The sequence below is a fragment of the Anoplopoma fimbria genome, chromosome 5, assembly GCF_027596085.1.
Source record: "Anoplopoma fimbria isolate UVic2021 breed Golden Eagle Sablefish chromosome 5, Afim_UVic_2022, whole genome shotgun sequence".
In the NCBI taxonomy this organism is placed as follows: Eukaryota; Metazoa; Chordata; class Actinopteri; order Perciformes; family Anoplopomatidae; genus Anoplopoma; species Anoplopoma fimbria.
The window spans coordinates 1,161,021-1,182,624 of record NC_072453.1 but is presented as its reverse complement, the minus strand read 5'-3'; the positions used below and the strand labels follow the sequence as shown (position 1 = coordinate 1,182,624).

The window sequence follows — 21,604 nt, the reverse complement described above, 5'->3', positions numbered from 1 at the left end:
AGACTTGCCCCATGGATTTATATTAACCATGGGATACATGATACTACTAACAGTAAAACAATAAACCTGGACACGGTGACAAACAGTTTGGGTTTGTGCTTCAGCTTTGAGGTCTGTTGGCATCCAAACACAATGTTTAGGGCACTTAGATGAAGTAAAAGCCACAAGTCACAGTTTTGACGTTACCACCTTATACAGGAAGTGATGGCTTCCGGCTGCTGTGTGATTGTGAACACATTGCGTATACAGCTTCCCCATATCTCACACAAGCACACACAGAGAGCACAGCAGGCAGGAGTCTGCTTGTCAAACATTAGCATCATCATGTCAAGTCAAAGTGAGCCCACCAGCACAGGAGACAATCTACTGCAAACACCTGAACAGGTATGGACAACAATGCGGTCGTATATATTGATAGGTCTAATTTATAGTACACTTGTGTTTCATTTTGGCTCACTAACTGCCAGTAGCTAACCACCTAGTGTCTGTGGTGCCGTGGTGATGGCCCAACTGATGATGCTGTCAAATATATTCCCTTATTAAATTATTTTGTTCTCAAGGTGGTTTGTGTTTCTCTATAGGTTATGTTTGTCACGCTTTTATCTATTGTTATTTTATTGTTTTCTTCTTTGTAAAATCCCCAAAACCTAAACTTGTCAGATGAGCTACAACAGAGTTAAAATCACACACAGACACTGAGTCATGTTTTCCAAATGTCTATTCCTAGATGCTGTGACTATTATGAATCATAACTGCTTTGAACGTGTCCCTGGGTCACATGATGCCGAACAAAGTAATTTATCATGGAAGACAACTTATGTAAACCGTCTTTGTGATGTTAACTGAGCACGCAGTAGTTCTGCTTCTATATGCAAACATTATGAAAATTGTTATGTGTTTATGGTGTGTGATGTGGTAGGGGGCAGGTGTATTTGTATACTTATTGGTAGGACGGGTGACTGTCATTTACTTTAAAGTGAATTTAGTCCTAGTCCTAGTGTGATATTAGGTGGGTTGTTGCTTCTAAGTAATTTTCATTATCAGCAAGAGAGGAAGTCTTTTACAGAGGGAGGCCTTATCAGCAATCACAAACAAGTGTATCTTGAGCCTCGTGATGCTTTTTATTTGCAAGTGGAGATATTTTTAGGTTTCTTTGAACATTTATTATAAAGAGCTGGTGATGACATGAGGTCACCTTTAAATACCTATTTCACTCAACTATGCACTTTGACATCCTGATTCTATTCCCTGTATTCAAACATAAGCACCCGTATTGTCTTTCTTGCAGGAACATGGCTTATCAAGACTCAGACAGGTAAAACTCATCAGCTACTGGCTGTAGCCTTGCTTTTCAAACAGTGATTTCTGTCTGAATGTCTTATAGACAATGTATCATTGTTGTAGAAAGGGTTGACTTAAAGACACTATTGAGTTGCATTATGGGAAATGTGTAATCAAATGTTTTTTGGAGCTGGGGGTCAATAGTCAGGATATCTCAGCCTCTGGTGTTTTAATTTTAATTAATACTTTTTATAAATAAATCCCCCAACTTTAAAGAAGTGCAACAGTAATTAATAGAGAGCGTAATGGATATAGATATAGATTACCCAACACAAAAATAGAGTCTATTAACAAAATTGAATTCTGTATGGAGATAAATGAAAACCATGGCTGGTTCTAAAAAAAATGGAAAATGCATTCAAACTACAGCATGGTTTGGAAAATAGTCCACAGTAATTATTTGTACTAAATGGGCTACAACATTTGAAATGAATGGTATGGTCCTTTAAGTAATGTGTTTTTCCACAGCTGACTTCTCTCTTTACCGTCTTTCTCTTGTCAGATGTCGCCTGGCCATGTACGTAAACTGGGGTTGACGAGGAAAACGAGAGAAAGGAGGGTAGGCAACACTCCGTGACCTTCAAATGCCTCAAATCAAACCTTAGCATGTCTTGAAATTACCCTTTTAGATCTGACAGAATTTTTGAAAATGTTCTGTTCTTCTACTTTAGGATTTCAAAGAAGATGAAAACCCAGAAGAGAAGGCACGGAGACACAAGGAGCTGGAGGTATCACTATTCATGTGCTGTACTTCACATCAAAAACATTTTTTTTTTTTCCCAACCGAGCTCTCACTCTGTTTATTTCTGTTTAAAGCTGAAGCCTCTGTATAAAGAGCTGTTGTACACCATCGCTCATATGATGGGTAAAGTTTCATCAACTGAGGTCTTCACAGAGAGCCAGCTTCACCAGTACATCAAGGAGGTTAACACTTTGACTTCACACATTACACATAGCACCACTGCCGTTTTGTTGTATAACTGTTTACACAGATTATCTCACTCCATTTGTCCTATCTACAAGGCTTTCACTATGACGGAGTCAGAGCACAACGGCCTGACGGAGAGGGTACGGAGCACAGAGGTGAGAAAAGGATGTCAGCATGTTTGTTCCAATCACTGCGCCTTCAAAGACCCCTTATATCTATCTATAGCATTCATACCAAGAATCTTAACTTTCCACCACCTTCTTTTTAGTTTCCTAGTGGCAGAAATGATGTCATCTGCGTGTTTGAGGCTGCGTCTGAGTACCAACGTATTTAAATAACTATCTGACCCTTACAGCCTCCAGTATACTGCCTCATGGCCACTGTGAAGGAAGCCAAGGGAATCCTGGGAAAAGACATCAGTGGTGAGGATGAATCTTAATGACTTTGGCGATACACTGACTAGGACTAGCTGCGTTTCAAAGTTTTCACTCAGCCACATTTATGTCAACATCTTCTCAGTGAATTGGCACAAAATCTGGTTTGGACGTTTATGGTTCCCGGATGATGTATCCCAATGACTTTAGTGACCCCCTGATTTGTCATATAGCGCCACCAGATTTCTGTTTTTTGCCAGACTGTGAGATGTCTCGACAACCTTCAGATGGATTGCCAATGAACTTTGTGGCTGACATTCATGTTCCCCTCAGGATGAATATTAAAATTTGAAGAGTACTGATCTTATCTCTAGTGCCATCTTAAGACCAAAATTCCATCCATCCATCTTCCATTACCGCTTATCCAGTTAAGGGTCGCGGGGGTGCTGGAGCCGATCCCAGCTGTCAATGGGCGAAGGCAGGGTACACCCTCGTCCAATCTGTCCTATACCTGCAGAACTAATTCCCATCCACCTTCAGCTGAACTTTATGTTCAGTGCTAACTAGCAAATGTTAGCATGCTAACATGCTAAATTAAAATGGTGGACAAAGTAAAGATTATACCTGCTGAACACAATCATGTTAGCATTGTCCTCGCAAGCATTTTAGCATGCTGAAGTTAGCATACAGCCCGTTTAAGTAAATTAGCTCTAAAGATCACATTTTCAAAGTGACTCTGTCGTTGAAATTCAAATCCTTGAGATATTCCTGTACCTTAATATAATTACAGAAATACAGATGTGTTTCTGTTCTCATGTGGACATTTTATCTTCTCCTTTCACTTCTTGTCAACTGTGTAGTCTCTCGCTTTCATGTTACAAATCACCGCACTCTGGCTTCTCTGAAATCTACTGCTGATTTTTTCGTTGTGTGTTGAACAGGTTTCAGTGACCCATACTGCCTGCTGACCATAATGGAAGACGAGGAGGAGAGTCGAACACGGCGGTCCAAAGCCAAACCTTCTAAATCTATTGTAAAGGATGCTGTATCCAATGACAAAATCTACCAGACAGACATAAAGAAGCAGACTCTGAACCCCATCTGGAACCAAACCTTCATACTGTGAGTCTAAATGTGTGCATTAACCGTATGTCAAGTGAAACCGGGTTGGATTTCATTTTTTCTCATCGTGTTTTTCTTTTTGGTTTAGAGAGTTCGGAGACATCGCCGGTGCCAGTTTCCACCTTGAGATGTGGTGAGTAAAACATCCAGAGCTCTAGTTTCCCTGCCTGAAATTATATCTCCCTTCAATACATTCACCTTTATCATGGATGGATTACTGAACCGGCCTACCGGGCCCAGGCCCAGAGCCCAAAGTGTAAGGAGATACCCTCATCTTCACCCTCAAAATGTCAATCAAAGAGACACGTACCAACCAGGAAAAGACCCAAAATGAGTGCAAAGAATTAACAACAAAAAGATGAAAAAAAACACAAAGAGGACACAAAACAACTACAGAAATGGACAAAGCAACCATGGAAAAAAAAAACTACGAAAAAGATCCAAACAATTACAAAGTGACACAAAACAACTACAAAGACCCGCAAAATGACCACAATGCGACACAAAAGACTACAAAGATACTCAAAATGACTACAGAGAGACACAAAATGGTAACAAAGAGAATCGAAATGACTACAGATGGACACAAAATAACCACAAGGAGACACAAAACAGCTACAAAGAGACTCAAAATGACTACAAATAGACACAAAACAAATAGAAACATGGGTCAAATTTCCACAGACAAAAATAACTAATTAATAACTAAAACAATTAAATAGTGGCACAAAATAACTACTAAGAGAGAAAAAGTGACCACAAAAATGACGATACAGAGCCTCAAAATGATACAAAGACACCACCGAAACCTCAGAGAGATGCTTAAAGTCTACAATGAAACACAAAACAACAACAAAAAGAGCCTGAACAACTATAAAATCTGGAGGTGGTGGGGCCTTTTGCACGTCTGTGCCCAATGGCCCATTGTCTCATATTCCGTACATGACCCAGTGCTCTTTCTGTTTCAGGGATAAGGACGAAGAGGTTTCACTCACTCAGAAACTAGAGGAGATCAAGACCAACTTTAATAGTTTAAAAAGGTAATAATTACACAATCTCTGTGACCCACACACAACAGATGACCAAGCAAAGCAGGTGAACTTTTCCACTTGTACCTGTTTAGGATGATCAAGGATGCCAAAAAGGAGAAAGGCACAGATGACTTTTTAGGAAAGGTGGTCCTCAAACTACAGGTAGTAAATGTTCCGATTTGTCTTATCTGCTATTTTACTGTTTGCGGTATTCCCAGTCTAATGCTCTTTTGTATTTTCTCATTCAAGGATCTCCACTGTACTGAAGACAACTGGTACAATCTGGAGCCCAGAACCGAGACGTATCCTGACCGCGGCCAGTGCCACCTGAACCTTAAGTTCATCCATAAAGCGGTAAATAAGTGCATTAAGGTCCCTTAAAGTGGCCCTATTATGCTTTTCCACTTTTTCCCTCTTCTTTAGTGTGTTATATATATTTTTGTACATGTAAAATGTCTGTAGAGTGTAAAACCTGAAGTCCATGCCTAAAAGTAGTTATCCTCCCCCTCAGAAACACTGCTCCTGAGCTGCCTGAAACGGCTGGATTGAATTCTCTGCTTCTGTAACTTTATGAGGTCACAATGTTACGGAAGTAACGTAAAGCTCTCCGGCTAGTTTGGCCCTCAAACAACTAAAGAGAGAGACACAGCTGCAGTGTTTTTTGAAATGTGAAACGTTGACCAATCACAACTGGGCGGGCTAGCTGACCACTCAGGGCAGACTTTTCTTTCTGGAGGGAGGAGCAAGCACTACAACGGAGCATTTCAGAGAGAGGGTGAGAAGAGGTGCTGCAGGACAGCCAGGATGAGAAAAACAAGGCGGATTATGAGCATTAACGCATGTAAACATGTTGTAACTGTAACTTGAGATAAAAATATGCACCCGGAAAATAGCATAATAGCATAATATATATATATATATATATATATATATATATATATATATATATATATATATATATATATATATAACATTTAGGCATGAAAACATTTGTTAGAATAAATGAAGAAATGTGCACCAATGGTTAAATGTGTGCTACTGGAGGAGGAACTGGAATTCATGGCCTCTAGTCAAGTTAATGACACCAGTATTCAAGTAGCAGTTAACAAATCGTGTTCGGCAATATATTGAATCTGGATTTGTGTTGTGTGACCTACAGAGAGACGGGACGCTGAGTGCCGGTCGTAGTGCTTACATCAACTACTGTGGGATCCTGCAGCAGTTTGTTCAGGCTTACATCTCCAAGCAAAAGGTAAAGGACAAGCACACTCCTTCTTTTAAAAAATCCCATTTGAATTGCTCACTTTTCATACTTTTTTCTTAAATTCCCCGCCTCGTTCGGTCCCTCTCAGAGTTCTGCTCCGTGGAAAGGGGAACTGTGTGGCGAGGCCCAGACTCTGCTGGAGTTCTATGCTACGCAGAATGACCTCTCACCTTTTCTCCAGGACCTGGCGTAAGCACCACGTTAACATCTCGCAAACTTATGACAGATTGTATGAGGATACCAGTGGTTAGACAGGAATATAAGACCAGTTTGTGAGCCCTGCACACACTGGAAGGAATGTAAATTGGAAAATGCAATGTAAATATGCTTTATATTGCTTTTCACTATTCAATATTAGAATTTAACAGCTTTTTAGTAGTATTGCATGAGGTGATATAACAACAAGTTCTGCTGTCCAAATTAATGATCCCACACATATTATAGATTACAGTCAGTCAGTCATAGATAAAAACTAACAAATTCAATGAGTTAAAGCTATGGTTGGTAAATGTAATAAAAATGACTTTTTGTCATATTTACTCAAATTGTCTCTATATCTTGTGACAATCTGTGAAAGGATCAGGTTCCTCTGCTTACCTCTAGTGCCATATTCCACCGCTCCCGGTGAAAAACAACCAATGAGAGACGAGGAGTCGGGTTTAATCACTGCTCATGAACTCAGATCAAACTGTCAAACATTTCAGGAGATAAAATAGGCAATGCAGTAACAGAATCTTGAATCAAATTCTATCAGCGCTGCCTTGTTTGACAGTTTGATCAGAGTTCACGAGCAGTGATTGACAGCTCCATAAGAGACTCGCTCTGCTCTGACTGGTTGTTTTTCTTTGGGTGCAGTGGAATCTTGCAAATAACATTAAGAGGGCTAAGAGGAAACAGAGAACATGATCTTTTCACAGATTATCTGCCTGATGTACTACTGTCAGGATATAGAGACAGTTTGAGCAAATATGACAAAAAGTTATTTTCATTCAAGTTAAGCTTTTGTTTTACACATTTGAGGATTTCTTCCAACTACTTGTATCCGTTGTCTTTCTGTTGCACTTCTCAGTAACTTTGTGGATGTGCTCACCTCAACAGGAAGTGGGTGGCTTACAGCAAGCTGTACCAGAGTTTAGAGGTGGACTCGTCTGTGCTGTTCCATCAGCTGACCAGTGTGGAGTACCACTGGCATCAGCAGGAGCTGCCCTACCAGCAGGTACTTTACCCTCAGAGGGGGAAAGCAACAAAGCTACTTAACTGAAGTAGTTTAATCCTGTACTTTAACCGAGTAGTGCACTTGTATTATACGCTACTTTATACTTGTACTCCGCAACAGTTCAGGGGAAAATATTGTACTTTGTACAACATTTATATGAAATCTATAACTTCTCGTCAGTTTGCAGAAGAGGTGTTAGGTTCATAATGTATGATCCTTGTTACATATTACACAACAACCCCTCAGTTACATTAAAATGAAGCGTACTTTTTACTGTTTCTCTAATTATGACTCAATAAGTATGTGGTGGCTATGAAAAGTACTTTTATTTTGAATTCTTGAGTATGTAATACTGCGAATATTTCTATATTCCTAAAAAGTCACATTTTGAATGCAAGTCTTTTACTTTCTTATTCATTACAGCTTTTTGACAGCTCTTTCACACCAGACATTCCTGGTTCCTTTTACAAGAACGAAATTAATATCTAAGCACACATGAGGGTTTGATAAAGGTGTAGCTCTCTGTTAACAGAAACAGGAACTTGGAGACTCTCTTCATGGCTTCCTGCAGTACGGACTGTGCCTGGTGGCCAAATACAGAGACATCTTCCCTCCGACTCCCAGCGCTACTCCTAAACTACACACACTGCTCAGGTACACCCGGCCGTGTTTGAATGTTGGCCCACATGGTGGTAGTGATTAAAAACACAGATTAGGCAATACAGGAATGTGCTTTTGTCTCAGGATCTTGGTCCAGATCTGTAAGACTCAGGCATTTCAGAAACTGAACCCAGCTCAGTTTGAGTTACACGATGAGGTCAGCGATGCCATACAGGTCAGTAATCATAGTAATGATATTACCAGCAGTGTGTGTGTAAGAAGTCTTTAATTACTCATAATATGACTTCTATATCAGACAGGTACACAGGAGTGGTTCACCATCAAGAAGGGTTTGTATCAGCCGATGACAAAGGTGAGGACGAGCCCATCAGGAAAGGCTTCACATTGTGGAATAGATGTCGATAGTTTTGCCATTGTATTTTACAGTACTAAAGTAAGGGGTTTTTTTTGCACCATGCTCAATGCAGGACCTGTCAGAGATCGTGAGCGCCCTCTCCAGGTTGATTGGGGAGGTGCAGGAAGACATAAAACACAACAAGGACGCCTGGAATCGAGTGTTTTCCAGGTGAGGTGGGACAATTGGACTACCAGCGTTGACTTTTATCCATTAGTAGACTGACATTTTGACTTGGTGACACTAATAAACATAGATCATGGCTGCATTCCATTCGGGTTGGTCAGTTCCAGGGCTTCGTTTTGTGTATGTACCTGCTGGAATGGCTCACTGGAACACTTAAATGGAATGAAGCCATCATTAATATTATCAGATAAACCTGTGCTTTTCCTGCTATGACAAACTGTCAGATTGGGTTTTAATGCATGAGAGGGATTTGGGTGGCACTATTAGTAATGTAAAAAAAGGAACTCTTGTCATTCATTTTTCTCATATCATTATAGTGCCGTGCAAGTGGATGCGTTCACTGTCGTCTACAAGAGGTTTGACTCCCTGGTATGTGGCGAACGGAGCCCTCAGAGTCCCCACAACCTCCGCTCTTATTGACAATCTTCTTTTTAATCAATTAGTCCTGTTTCGTATCTTCTCACCTCTTTTTCTCTCCTCCATAGCTCGCAAAAGAAGTGAGGGAAACCTTGTCCCTGATCGAGGGTCAGATGGAGCAGGCCCTAGCCAACAGCCTGCTTCCTGTTTACCTGAGCCTGCAGGCCATCCACAAAAACAAGGCTTTCTTACAGAAGAGGTCAGTTATCATACTCACACCATAATCTAGAGCACTTATTCCCTATCTTTTCTTGTCAAATGTAAGGAGTTCTAACTGTTGTTTCAGGGGATCACTGGAGTTGACAGACTTCCAAGAGCTCTTCAGAGAGGCTCTGCCCTACTGGCTGAACCACGTGTTCAGCACAACTCAGGACAGGGTGGAGAGGGCTGTGCAGGTAGACCAGGTAACCCTCCTGATTTTGATGTTTTCTTCTTATGATAAGAACGTTTATTAAGACGTTTATTTCACACAGGGGTCATATCATCATGATATGTTTTAATCTCTCCTCTCAGCTCCAGCCCCTGCAGACTGGTGCCCTGCCCATAAAACACAGCTCCTCAGCAGTGGACCTGGTGACATGCATCCAACCTATCTGCCAGCTGTGGGAGCAGCTGTCCTGGCCCGACCCCGAGGAGGCCTTCATGCTCATGGTCAAAATCACCGAGGTACAGTACGCGACCATTAGCACGTCCCTAATCAGATGTTATTCTGGTCAGATTATCTGAGTGTGGGGAATCTCTGCTTTCTGTGTGTTTTCAGGATGTGTGCAAGATTGTGGTGAACTACTGTCACACCCTGAAGGAGAGAGTCAGGGTGCTGTCCGAGAACTCCGACCACGGCAGTGCCATCAACATGGTGAGTGGCAGGCCAGGATAAAAAAGAAACAGTCCTCGTGGTGAACATGATAGACATCTCAAATCCTTCTCCTCTCTCCATAGTTGTGTGTGGTGGTGAATGACTTGGAGCACTTGCGCTCAGTGCTGAGCCGACTTCCTACGCAGCTGAACTGGACAGGGCTTCGAGATCGGACCCAAGCTGTGATAGGGCAAAGCCAGTTCAACAACACTCTGCACTCACAGCTAGAGCAAGCCCAAGGCGTCCTCGGCCGAGAAATTCGCTCTGCTTTGGACACTCTGGGGAAACAGGTGCGACATTTAACAAGTGACATTTGATCGGTAAATCCTTGTAACCAAAACAAAATGATGATATCAAGTAGAGAGAAACATCTTCAACATGACTTCCCTTTCTGTCTTCTTGTCCGCCTCTCCAGTTAAACACAGATATCGAGACTCACGTCAGGAACATGTCAACCAGGCGGAGGATTCCCTCCAAGTCCACAGAGGATGTAGGCGTCCATCACTGCCAGTGTAACACAAAATACAGATGTCTTTTATGAATGCCTGATATCCAGCCTCTTTTCTTTTAGGCCGCAGACCCTCTGATGCGCTACCTTGAGCAAGAGCTGCAGTATATGAACGAAAACCTGGTTCAAGAGAACTTCAACAGGTACACAGGCTGCACGTCACAGTTTTGTCATGGTGATGGTTCCATGTTGATTTAATCCAGTTTTCCACTCTTTACCACTTTATGAAATTGTGTCACTTTTTTTTTTTACCTCTCGTGTCCAGTCTTCTGATTCCTCTGTGGAATAACTCAGTGAAGATCCTCTACCAGGTGGCTATTCAGCATCCACAGCAAGGAGGGCTCATGGTGTTCTGCCAAAGGCTGCTGTATACGCTGCAGGTCAGTGCTCAGCAATGTGGTTGTCTGAAGCTAGCAAGGCAGGAGAAGGCTTTTTTAGTAAATTAGCTTCAACTCAGAAAGATTCCAGTTAAAGCACAAGGTTGACATTTTAGGAAATATTCCCAGAAAGCAATTAAGTGCTGCAGGGGTGACATATTTTTTTAGGCCAACCCCGGTTCCCTCAAGAAAAAAATTCCAATGAGATTTTTAAACAAAAAAAATATATTGCAGAACATAAAATGTGATTCTTACACATTTTGTCCAGCAAGATAATCCTCACTAGAGAACACCACTTTATGAAGTGTGAATGCAGACGGAAGAAACAAAAAGCTAAAGTCAGGCTATAAATGCGCAACACTATGGTTGAATGAGCACGAACGCCGTGTTTGAACGAGTGTTTACGGCGTTTAGTAATCGCATTTAGACACTTTTTAGCAACCGGCTTCAATAAGCATCTAACCAAAAATGTATTGACTTCAAGAACTTATTCCTGCCTATTTAGCTTTAGCCAGGACACTTTTAGCTTAGCTTAGCATAAAGGCTGTAAGCAGAGGGAAAGAGCTAGCCTGGCTCTGTCCAAATGTCGAATAAATCCAGCTGCCAGCACCTTTAAATCTCACAAATTAACATTTTATATCTTATTTCTTGAATCTGTACATAGAAAACATGTTATAAGAGCTTCATGGTACGTTTTATCTTGTGTTGTGTGAAATTCAGTGCCTGGAGCAGTGCTTCCTCGCTGAGGGAAACGGCCTCCCGCTGAAAACGATCCACTCTGACGAGTACAAGGTGGGAAAATAAAGGCGACATTTCATTCAGCTGTACATTTTTGGGGGGTCATTTGAAAACGGGGTCATAATAAGCTTTATTCACATTTCTTCTTTCTCTTCCGTGTGTCCAGGTTCTCAAAGCTCACCTGACTCACAACTCTCTGAGCAGCTGGCAGCTTTTGGAGAAGTTCCTTGAGAGGAAAATATGGGAGCAGGTGAGAGACGGGGGCACCGGCTGCAGGAAACACTTCTCCGGCTACGGCAAAACTCATGATACATGTTCAAATGTTCTGTTTCTCCTGTATGCACAACAGAAAGTGAACAGTTCAGAGAAATACGGTGCAGTCACCCTCATGGCTTCCTACAACAGATCAGACCAAAGACTCAGAGTTGAGGTGTTGAATGCGGTCAACCTCTTGCCAATGGACTCTAACGGTATGACCATGCAGAACAATTGCAGCCACATAGATACAATGCAGGTAACGCACATTTCTGTACAACCTCTCCTGATGGACTAATGCTTGGATGCTTTCCCCAGGTCTCAGCGATCCGTTTGTGCAGCTGTGTCTGGAGCCGAACCACATTTTTCCCGAGGTAGAGCCTCGCTGCACTCGCATCAAGAACTGTGATCTCAATCCGCTCTTTGAGGAGGCCTTCGAATTGTAAGTTGTCATTCTCATATTTGTCAATATTCTACGTCGCATCTCAGTTTGTGAACAGCCACACAGATGTTTTTGATCTCCATCCTCTGTTCTCTGCCTCCTCTGTAACAGTTTGGTATCCCTGGATCAGTGCCAGGCTCCGGGGGCTTGCCTGGTGGTGACAGTTCTGGACCACGACATCTTGAAGACAGACGACTTTGAAGGCGAGGCCTTCCTGGCCCTCAAGGCCATTCCAGGAGTCGCTGGAGGACAGAAAGAAGATGGACTCAGCTCCCAGCCAGACGCCATCCCTGCTCAGATCCGACTGCCTCTTATGCATCCTAAACCTAATGGTATGATCGGTCAGTGGGTTTAGACCAATGAAGCAGGTTTTCCTTTTTATCAACCTAACAACCAAAGGGGTCCTGGGCAAAAAAATGACCTGCTGGGTCCCTATTTGACCTCGCTTTCCACCATGTCTGACCCTAGATGTGAGATAATTGTTTGGGTAAAAAATACTTTAAAAAAACTAAACTTCAAGACAAAGACATTACCTAATCCTGAACCCGTTTCTCATTTTCCAGAGGACAGCATTCTGACGTTACTGGAGTCCAGGAGAGGAGAGCGAGAGGCTCAGGCCTACGTGAAGAAGCGAAGGCAGAGAGAGAAGCAGTCCCAGGAGGGGATTCAATCCTAACAAACACACAGACAACTTCTTCCTTCCAAAAATATACAATTTGTTTTAATGATCTGTACCAAAAACAAAGAAATATCCACTCAGATAGAAACACTGGTGTTGGATGAGTGTGTGTGTGTGTGTGTGTGTGTGGACAGAATGCTGAGCATGGGTTTACCAAAGACCATCACAGTGATCATGAACACTTTCACACCCGCATTTAAACCTCATGCACCTCACACATCTGTGCTTCCTGATGCTTTGTCTGATCAGTGCAAGAGATACGTATGACATCACTTAACTATGTGTGTATATATATAATATATATATATTAGACTACATTTGACACACTGAAAAATGTCAAAGATTACTATAAATGTAAAAAAAGAAATTTGGCAGAGAAACCTGTCAGACATTGATTTTAAACAGAAAGCGGGCCGGGGTTTTAACAAAAGTTTGTAAGTTGAAATGAAAATCTTGTAAGTAAAATAAAATAAAAAATGTAATTTCAAAGACTACGCAAGTTGACTGAATACATTTGCTTTGATTGTGTTAACATGCTTTCCTCTTCCAGTTTATGTAGAGGAATATTAGAGAAAACCTGAGAGCTTTAACAGAAGCCATCTGTTGTAAATTTAAACAAAATTACTACATTTTTAAATATTTTCTGTTATTCAACAGTAATTGACCATTTTAAATTTCTTATGCTAGAAAACACTACGGAAAAATGAAACAAGAAATGATTATAACCTCGACAAGCTTTACCAGAGTTCTGGTATGACGGCCCCCCTCATTGTATATATGATCATTGTCTGGATGATGCTAAATATGCCCTTTAAGTGACTTCAGTCTGACCTCTTGATTGTGTTAAATCTGCTCATAACCCTGCTAACTACTAATCTAGCTTGTCGTCCGTCCATCTAGAAAGTTTTGAGATCTTCGCCGTCACACAACTAAATTAGCCTCTTATCAGAATCCTATTACCGTTACTCATGGTGCCCTAAATATGATGTAAACACACAGCAGAGTGTGCCAGAGTGATACGACCTGTCCACCGAGTATTACTTAGTAATTTCTCAGCTCATGTAGTTAGCGGGCCTCCTTGAGTAGAAAATAGTTGTCAGTTAAACAGCTTGTAATGTGGATTAGGATTATTGTGGTTTATGAGGACTGTGAATTATCACGAGTAAATGTCAGGATTTCTGGAAAGAGACTTTCACGGTTCAATATTTATATTGTGCCCAAAACCAAATGCCATAGACATTTGATGTAACAAGGTGACAGCAAAGATCTTTAAACCTCCACAAATCACACTGAAGCTATCCAGAAGCCAGATAACACTCAGGAAATGTTCTTTTGAGTTTATACTTTAAAATATATCAAAATATGATTTAGAACAATGTCTGTAAATTATTTATAGTTAGGGTTAGAGAAGAAATAACAGCAGGTCTTGAAATTATTTTCACAAATCCAGAACAGGGGTAAAGAACAGTGTTGCTGGTCAAGAGCATTAGTAAAAAAGTACTGGTGTTCCGCAGGTAAACACTAGAAGAATTATTAATTCTAAATTCCACATTAAGAGCTTTCACTTAGCGACCTGTTCCGGTCATTCATCAGTAAACGTCATCTTAAAAATACAAAACCAAATCAGCCCGTGTTGTTACCACATTATAAAATGACCTCGACATAATTTAGAATGGCGGTTGAGATCCAAAGCTGGTGTCTGTGGAATCAGGATCGACTGGTTCGGTCCAGGTGGGTTGTTGGGTCAAGAGAGCTGCTGCTCCAGGGTCTGTTCGGGGCAGAGTGGGCACTCTGTCGAGGCGGAGCAGCTCTCACACTGTAGTCCGTGGCCACAGGGCAGGGACACGGAGCCCTGATCGCCACACGTCACACAGCACTGTCTCTGTTTCCTGTACACCACCTTGGAACGCATAGAGAAATATTCAGACCTCTTAAACTGAAGAATGATGATGATGATGGATTGATGATTTAGGGGACCACACATATTTTTCACCACTATTTAGTGAGCAAAGTAAAACTAAAAATCCAAGTTGACAATGACTAACGAATTTAGCTATGGTGAAAGAGTGACGAAAGAAAACTAAACAAATAAAAAGTTTATGTTTTGGTTCAGCACGCAGGTCTTAGGTACATAGGTAAGTCTGGGGTATTACCTGTTCCACAGCGTGCAAGCAGCTGCAGAGCTGAGCCTGCAAACTGAGGACTGACTCCAGGGGCAGCCGGTGTAGCAGCTGGAGTTGATGCAGTGCTAGATGGGGGTTTTCTCCGCTCCTTAGGCTCTCTAGCGCCTCCTGCAGGAGAGAAGCTTGTCTCTGTGCCTCCTCCTCAGCCTGCTTGGCTCTCTCTGCTTCCATGGTTAACCGCGCTGCGTGGGCTCGTGACTCCTCTGCATCTGCTTTCAGTGCGGCCCACGACTGCAAGAGACGGAACGCTCATTCAAAACTGTAATCAGTTCTACACCAGTCATTGCAATGCGGTGTTTAACTCAAACAGCACTGTCACAGACATGTGTGCACACATGCCCCGCTACCTACCTACCTGAGCTGTGTGTCTCCAGCTGTGACCCCACTGCTTTAGTGCCCTGTGAGCTTCCTCCAACTCCTGTTTGAGCCTGGAGGTCTCTGCACCGGGGCCTGAGGGCAGGAGGGTTGGAGGTGTACCAGGGGAACCCTGGCCTGATGGAAAATGCTCCCAGATATTAGTGCTCATACCATTCAGACCTGCAAAGAAAAAAATACATGTAAGCAAAATCTAATTGTCAATCACTACACCACTATGTCTTAAATCAAATTCTGCCAACCTAAAGAGTTGTGAGATGGTCCCAAGAAGGTGCTTTCTGATTGGCTGGGTTGTGACAGTTGAGTAGAAAAGAATGGTGAAGTGTGCGGCCTGATTGGGGGAGACGGCGAAGGGGAGCTAAAAGGAGCAGAGCTGCTAAAGGAGCCTGGGATGTTGACTGGGGCAGAACTCTGGAACTGGCTTCCTCCTATAAATGGAGACAGATAATTATGAGTTATGTTCATGCACATAAGGATACTGCTAAATGTTTTTTTCGTTCTTGCGTCCTTGAAATACCCAGCATCACTCCCACACTGGGCAGAGCAGAGCTGCTCTCCAAGCTCCTCTCCAACACCGACACACCAAAATCATTCAGGTCCAGATCATCCAGGGCTGACTCTAAAATAAATGTATACAAAACCAGAACAACTTGTCAGACTTATAGTTATTCAAAATTTGTATTTTAACAACTGTCAGAATTTTTGTACATCTTCACCTACCAACAACTGACTCCACAGTTTCACTGGTGGGGTAAAAGGGCAAAGCGTTGGCGTTCATGCCAGAGGACATGCCGGATCCCGGGTGACCGAGAGGGGCGGGGCTGGGTGGGGTGGCGGCCAGACTGGAAGGGATGCTGGAGGACAGACTCAGAGGGCTTCCCACGGGCAGAAACACTAACAAGTCCTGAAGGAAAACACATATTCAATGTGGTTTTTCAGAGTCACGTGTGTTAAGTTTATTCATGCATCCGTGCAGCAAGGTTATTATTAATAATAAAACTACGTGGACCAGCTAAAAGTATGCAAACTTTTAGACAGCATTTAAAAAAATGTAAAAAAGAGATTGAGATTGTGATTGTTATTTTACCTGTTTGCTTTGTACTGTTGCCAATTCCCTGTGGCGCTGCTCAAGAGCAAAACTTCTTTGCTTGGCCTGAAACCACAAGCAATATAAGAATGAATTGCCATATTTTAGTAACTTTGACATCATTCAAGAGATACAATTTCCTTTTGTTTAACATTATCTCGTTACTTTGTCTTTCCTTCTCACCTGGTCCTCCCTCTCAAATCCCGGTGCCCTGCCGTACCCTCCCTCTCCCGCCCAAGGAGACAGAGGCTCCGCTCTTTCGCTCATTTCCTCACACAGAGACAGAACGCTACCCAGCAGCCCGTGCTCCGCTACGAATGACCCCGCAGGCGGCGAGAAGGGGTCTGAAACAGAACCAGGCCGATGTCCCATGTTGTGTCTGCTGGGACTTGAACATGCTTCCTGGGCAGGAAGAGGGTCTGGAGGTCTGGGGGGTGGAGGGGAGCTTGGTGTGGGGAAAGGTGGCTCCTCTAGAACAAAGGGCCCTGGAGGAGGTTTTAAAAGCAATGGTATCAATCAAGAATATAATGGGGAATAGTAAAATAAATCATCAGACGGTTGTTGAGAGGTGCTTAGAAATGTATTATGACGACTTACTTTCAACATGAGCAAAGGCACAGAAGGGCCCTCTGGGACAGCTGCCACACTGCTGCATGTCATTACACTTTGTGGATTTATAGATCTGTGACAAATAGGGGCAAATCAATACATGTTGATATTCAAATCCCGTGACCTCTTGTCTAAATTCTATAAAGTCTTTGCTGAAATAGACAAACCTCTGGGTGGAACTGCTGTTCTGTTCTTGTGTGGCAATACTGACATCCCTCTGTTCCCTCACATTTACTGGGATCCCCCCACTCCTCACTCTGTTTCACAGCTGGACAAGGCAACGCCCTGTGGCGGCAAGAGCAAATAATGAATTTTGTTAAACACGTGCACAATTGGGCAATACCCCGATCTTCAGATATTTTCCTTTTAAAAGAAGTAAGGGAGCACCTGTATTTGTGCTTGTGTGGGCTGCGCCTCCTGTCTTTGCTGTTATGGTAGTACGGACAGGCATAGCCCTGACGGCACAGACGAGGTGGTTTCTTACAGAGTTCTGTCTTGTAGTGGGACAGCACGTAGTTGTTATCTAAGGAGTTGAAACACAAGAGACACAGAAGGAGACAAGAGTCACCAGATCAAGATAATTGATAATAAAAAGATTGGAGATCCTTAAACTGTTTTTTTTTTACTGCATTTAAAGGGTTAAAGGGGAAGACCACCTTAATTAATAATAACAGTGATATTTCTATGGCATAGAAAGGTTCAATCAATAGCTGTGAGCATGAGCTACTCTTTCTCAGGTTTCAAGGTTATGATGTCATCAGGTATAAAGTCTGGAGCCGCTCCAAAGAGGATGAGTGGGAGACCAACAAAACGTTTGTTTTCTTTTTTATATACAGTACCATTCAAAAGCTTGGACACACCTTCTCATTCAATGTTTTTCCTTTATTTTTATTTTCTACATTGTAGATTAATATTGAAGACATCCAAACTATGAAGGAACACATATGGAATTATGTGGTAAACAGACAAATGCTCAATAAACCAGAATATGTTTTATATTTTAGATTCTTCAAAGTAGTTGAATGAGAAGGTGTGTCCAAACTTTTGACTGGTACTGTATATATAAATATTATAATATACGGCTGTGGCGTAGTGGAGAGCAAGGTTGTTCTCCAATCAGAGGGTCGGTGGTTCGATACCCGGCTTCGGCAGTCGATGTGTCCTTGGGCAAGACACTTAACCCCAAGTTGCTCCTGAAGGCTTGCCATCGGTGTGGACTGGATGTTGCATGAATGTTAGTTAGAGTCTGATGGTGGCACCTTGCATGGTAGCCTGTCATCAGTGTGTGAATGGGTGAATGATATGTAATATAATACTGACTGTAAGTCGCTTTGGATAAAAGCGTCTGCTAAATGACTGTAATGTAATGTAATGTATATTTAATTATATTTATATTTAAGTGTGAAACTGAAATTGTAACATATTATTAGAAGATTCCCATTCTTTAAAATCTTTCCTAAATCATTGTCTATGGAGCAGCTCCACACGTTCTACTTAATGATATCACACATTTGAGTTTTAGCACTTTGGATTGAGAAAAAGAGCTGTTCATGTTTACTAATATTTTTGGACCGTGTCACATGTAGGAAATTTGAAAAATTGCCTTAGTTCCCTTTTACGCAAGACCGCAATTTTCATTTTAATGAGGTGTCAACACAGAGGATTCGAGAAAAAATAACAAACCAAAAAAAAAAGAAACAGTGCCATCCAGCAAAAAGTTCATTCAGCCTGCTCTGATTTTTAAATTCCTGGTAAATTAATTTGCATATGTCACCAATACCCGTAAGCAAAACGTCCCCACCAACAAAGCCCGTTGCGTTGATTTAACACAAGGCATTTTTTCTGTCTGAGTGATAAAGTGCTGTAACACAGAATTACCTTGCCAGCGTGGTTCCTCGCTCAGTATCTTCTCTATGAGGGCTGTGCTTGCTGCCTGTCCCGACTGTCCGTCTCCTCCACCTCCCTCCGTTGGCCCCGAGCCTCCTTGAGACTCCATCACCTGCACTTCTCTGTGAAATTAGCAGTGTAAAGAGACTCCGTAAACAACTACGGCACCAAATACACATACAGAAACTGATAGGAGGTCAAACGTCGGTTGGTTACGTGGTTAAATGTATATATTTTGTCACCTGATGTCATAAACAGGGCTGCGCAGGTCATGCGATCCGTGCGCAAAGGCACAGTGGGAGCCGTTTTTGCTACAGTGGCCTTTTGCGTCTGTTTCATGAATACACGATCCCGTCTTGTAGTAGCGGAGGTGGTACCTTCGCTCTGTGTCACCTGCTGTCCGATGTAAAAATGGGCATCTGTAACACAGAAAAAACACAGACACAAACATTAACACTCTTTTGAGTCAAAAAAAATACAGTATACATAGACAAAAATATAGGATACTTGCCAGAACTACATAAAAATAACACACTTATTTTTTAGCACCTTCACTTTTCTTTTATTAAAGTCTCTAGGTAAATTTCCCCTCTTCTCCACTCTTAAATGGTGATTTTTTTTTTTTCTCTGCAACTAGGTATTTTGAGATAAAAGCTGGAAGAGGAATCGTTTGATATGTTCCCTTAGCGCTACACCAAGTGGTTCATTAGCATGTACAAGACATCCCAGTTCCCTCAATTCTTTATTTATATCCCCCTTGTCTCCGATTGTCACCAATAGGGTGTCAAACAGATCATAACGGCTCTTAACATTTAAGTCTAAAAGAATACCACAGAGTGAGAGAATGGCTGTGTTCAGGGGCAAATGCTCACTGTGGAGATTGTCCTCCAACTTGAGTTATAATTGAGGACAGGCTGAATCATCAGCTGCTACTTGACTGTCTTTCACCCAAAGCTCCTTTGTCATTCGAGGTCCCACCCATTCTGGTGATTCACTTGAGCAATTCAGAATTTAAATGTAAAAGCTGACAAATGTTAGAGACGAGACCTAGACAATGCTTCAGATACCAGCAAGATGTAACCATTCAGAGTAAACGGCTTCTACAACGACCAAAAGAGCTATTCAGTTGAGATTTCCAACTAAAGACCAAATAGTTCACAGTAATTTACTTTTACACACAGATACCAACTACAAAAAGTGAAACGGTGTGTAATTCACCCAGACGTTTCACACTCAAGTCACCATTTTCATCTTCCCATATACAGCGTGGGCCGGTTTTGCAATTTTATTGCAAAAAACAACAATAACACTTCTACCACTACACAGACCTCCCTAATAGTTTATGTGTAATGTGAGGCTCTGCTGAGGGGCTCACATTACACAAAGCTGCCTTGTACGTCACACTCACTCGTCTCCATCAGGGCAGGTGCCTGTTCCTTCGTCATATTTGGTACAGTACACATCTGGGCTGTAGTTGAAGGTCCCGTCCCGTCTTCGAATGGGTCTGCGGCGCCGCTGGTTAAGGAAGTGCCAGTGGAAACAGGAAAAAGGCCTGTGTTGTGTACATTTATGCTGTACGAACAGGGGGCACTGCTCAGTTCTGAACTCCTTCAGATATCTGGGGGAGAAAAAAAGCAAAGAGAGTGAAATACATTCTAGAAAGTGTAACAGCCTTTTAAAGTTCCTCAGGCAAGTAAGAGTGTATTCATTTTTGTATACAGTATATAGCATTGCTTATAATGAAGATTATTTATGTGATCCCTTTCTGTCTTCTTCTTCTTCATCTTATTCCCTGCTGCTGTGACTAACGTCGTCCTCCGGAGAGCTCCTAAACAATGTAACTAAACTTGCATTAAGTTGATGCAGCAGGGAGTCATATTCATAAATGGATAACATGAATAACGCTGTGGCACAAAGCTTGTAAGAAGCGGTTACTCTTAAAGAGTACGTTAACGTTAGGCCTCTTTTATCGAGACCTGCTCAAGTTAATAAGCCAATATCACCCAATAAGCTTTGTTAAATCACTCCAAAGAACGATTCGTTCATAACTCACTCGTGTTTTTGAATACAGTTGAGCTGTTGTCTGGTGTGTGCAGCTACACGTGAGTGTGTGTACATTTGGCTAGCTGTCCCAGCTAACTAGCTACGTACGTGTAATGTTGAGGTTTCTCGGGCTGCACGTTCAACACGGTTGCGGGAGATGTCGAGCCCCCAGCGGGCGAAGACGACGAGGACGAGGAGGGTCCCCCGCTAGTCGTCCCTGCCGAAGATGACGGGGGCTGCGAGTGTGTTTTGGACATTTTACCCGTGTAAAGCCTCACAACAAGAACCTTGTTTTTAGCTTACGGGCTAGCTATTCTCGCTAGCTTCTAAATCCGCATTCTGCAACGATGTGAGCTTGCGCAAGGCAGGAGGAAGTAGTAGACAAGACGGAACTACGGGGCATGGAGGCATGGAGGCAAGAAGAGAGTCCAGCAAGAAGGGAACCATGTGTGGAGATCATGAAACACACACACGGTGATATCAATCACTGTGGAAATGCATTACAGAGATACATACACATGGTTTGTAAAAACAATTGTAATCTTCATTTTTATGGGTTCTTCTTCTTTTTTTTTTTAGGTTTATTGTTGGTTGGTTTTGTGCACTACCGCCACTAACTGGTATGGAGTGTAAGTCACAATGTCTAGTATTTACAATATGTTAATGTCATA

The 21,604-nt window shown here is 42.2% G+C and overlaps 2 protein-coding genes across 3 annotated transcripts; one reads left to right on the top strand and one right to left on the bottom strand.

Moving 5' to 3' along the window:
* The first annotated feature begins 260 nt into the window (after positions 1–260).
* unc13d (unc-13 homolog D (C. elegans)) lies at positions 261–13,241 on the top strand. The gene is made up of 34 exons (XM_054598479.1): positions 261–384; positions 1,289–1,315; positions 1,844–1,900; positions 2,013–2,069; positions 2,158–2,265; positions 2,365–2,424; positions 2,625–2,691; positions 3,585–3,765; positions 3,854–3,898; positions 4,734–4,805; positions 4,889–4,958; positions 5,046–5,150; positions 5,956–6,048; positions 6,149–6,249; positions 7,159–7,276; positions 7,809–7,930; positions 8,021–8,111; positions 8,193–8,249; positions 8,365–8,462; positions 8,795–8,846; positions 8,963–9,093; positions 9,181–9,298; positions 9,408–9,560; positions 9,655–9,750; positions 9,834–10,040; positions 10,166–10,240; positions 10,322–10,401; positions 10,524–10,638; positions 11,356–11,427; positions 11,540–11,623; positions 11,723–11,843; positions 11,947–12,070; positions 12,182–12,402; positions 12,634–13,241. The coding sequence occupies exons 1-34, from the start codon at positions 325–327 to the stop codon at positions 12,744–12,746; spliced, it is 3,351 nt and encodes a 1,116-aa protein (XP_054454454.1). The 5' UTR covers positions 261–324; the 3' UTR covers positions 12,747–13,241.
* Positions 13,242–13,348: 107 nt separating this feature from the next.
* Positions 13,349–21,454, bottom strand: unk (unk zinc finger). 2 transcript variants are annotated; one of them, XM_054598481.1, is made up of 15 exons: positions 21,042–21,454; positions 20,299–20,508; positions 19,133–19,309; positions 18,882–19,012; positions 17,391–17,526; positions 17,171–17,288; positions 16,992–17,076; positions 16,578–16,879; positions 16,395–16,460; positions 16,028–16,211; positions 15,825–15,926; positions 15,550–15,735; positions 15,288–15,469; positions 14,903–15,163; positions 13,349–14,649 (listed from the first exon to the last, which is right to left on the bottom strand). In XM_054598481.1, the coding sequence occupies exons 1-15, from the start codon at positions 21,188–21,190 to the stop codon at positions 14,494–14,496; spliced, it is 2,445 nt and encodes an 814-aa protein (XP_054454456.1). In that variant the 5' UTR covers positions 21,191–21,454; the 3' UTR covers positions 13,349–14,493. The 2 variants fall into 2 exon arrangements, with proteins under 2 accessions (XP_054454456.1, XP_054454457.1); XM_054598482.1 differs by lacking the exon at positions 13,349–14,649 and having other exon boundaries at positions 14,980–15,163; positions 15,284–15,469.
* Positions 21,455–21,604: the final 150 nt, after the last annotated feature.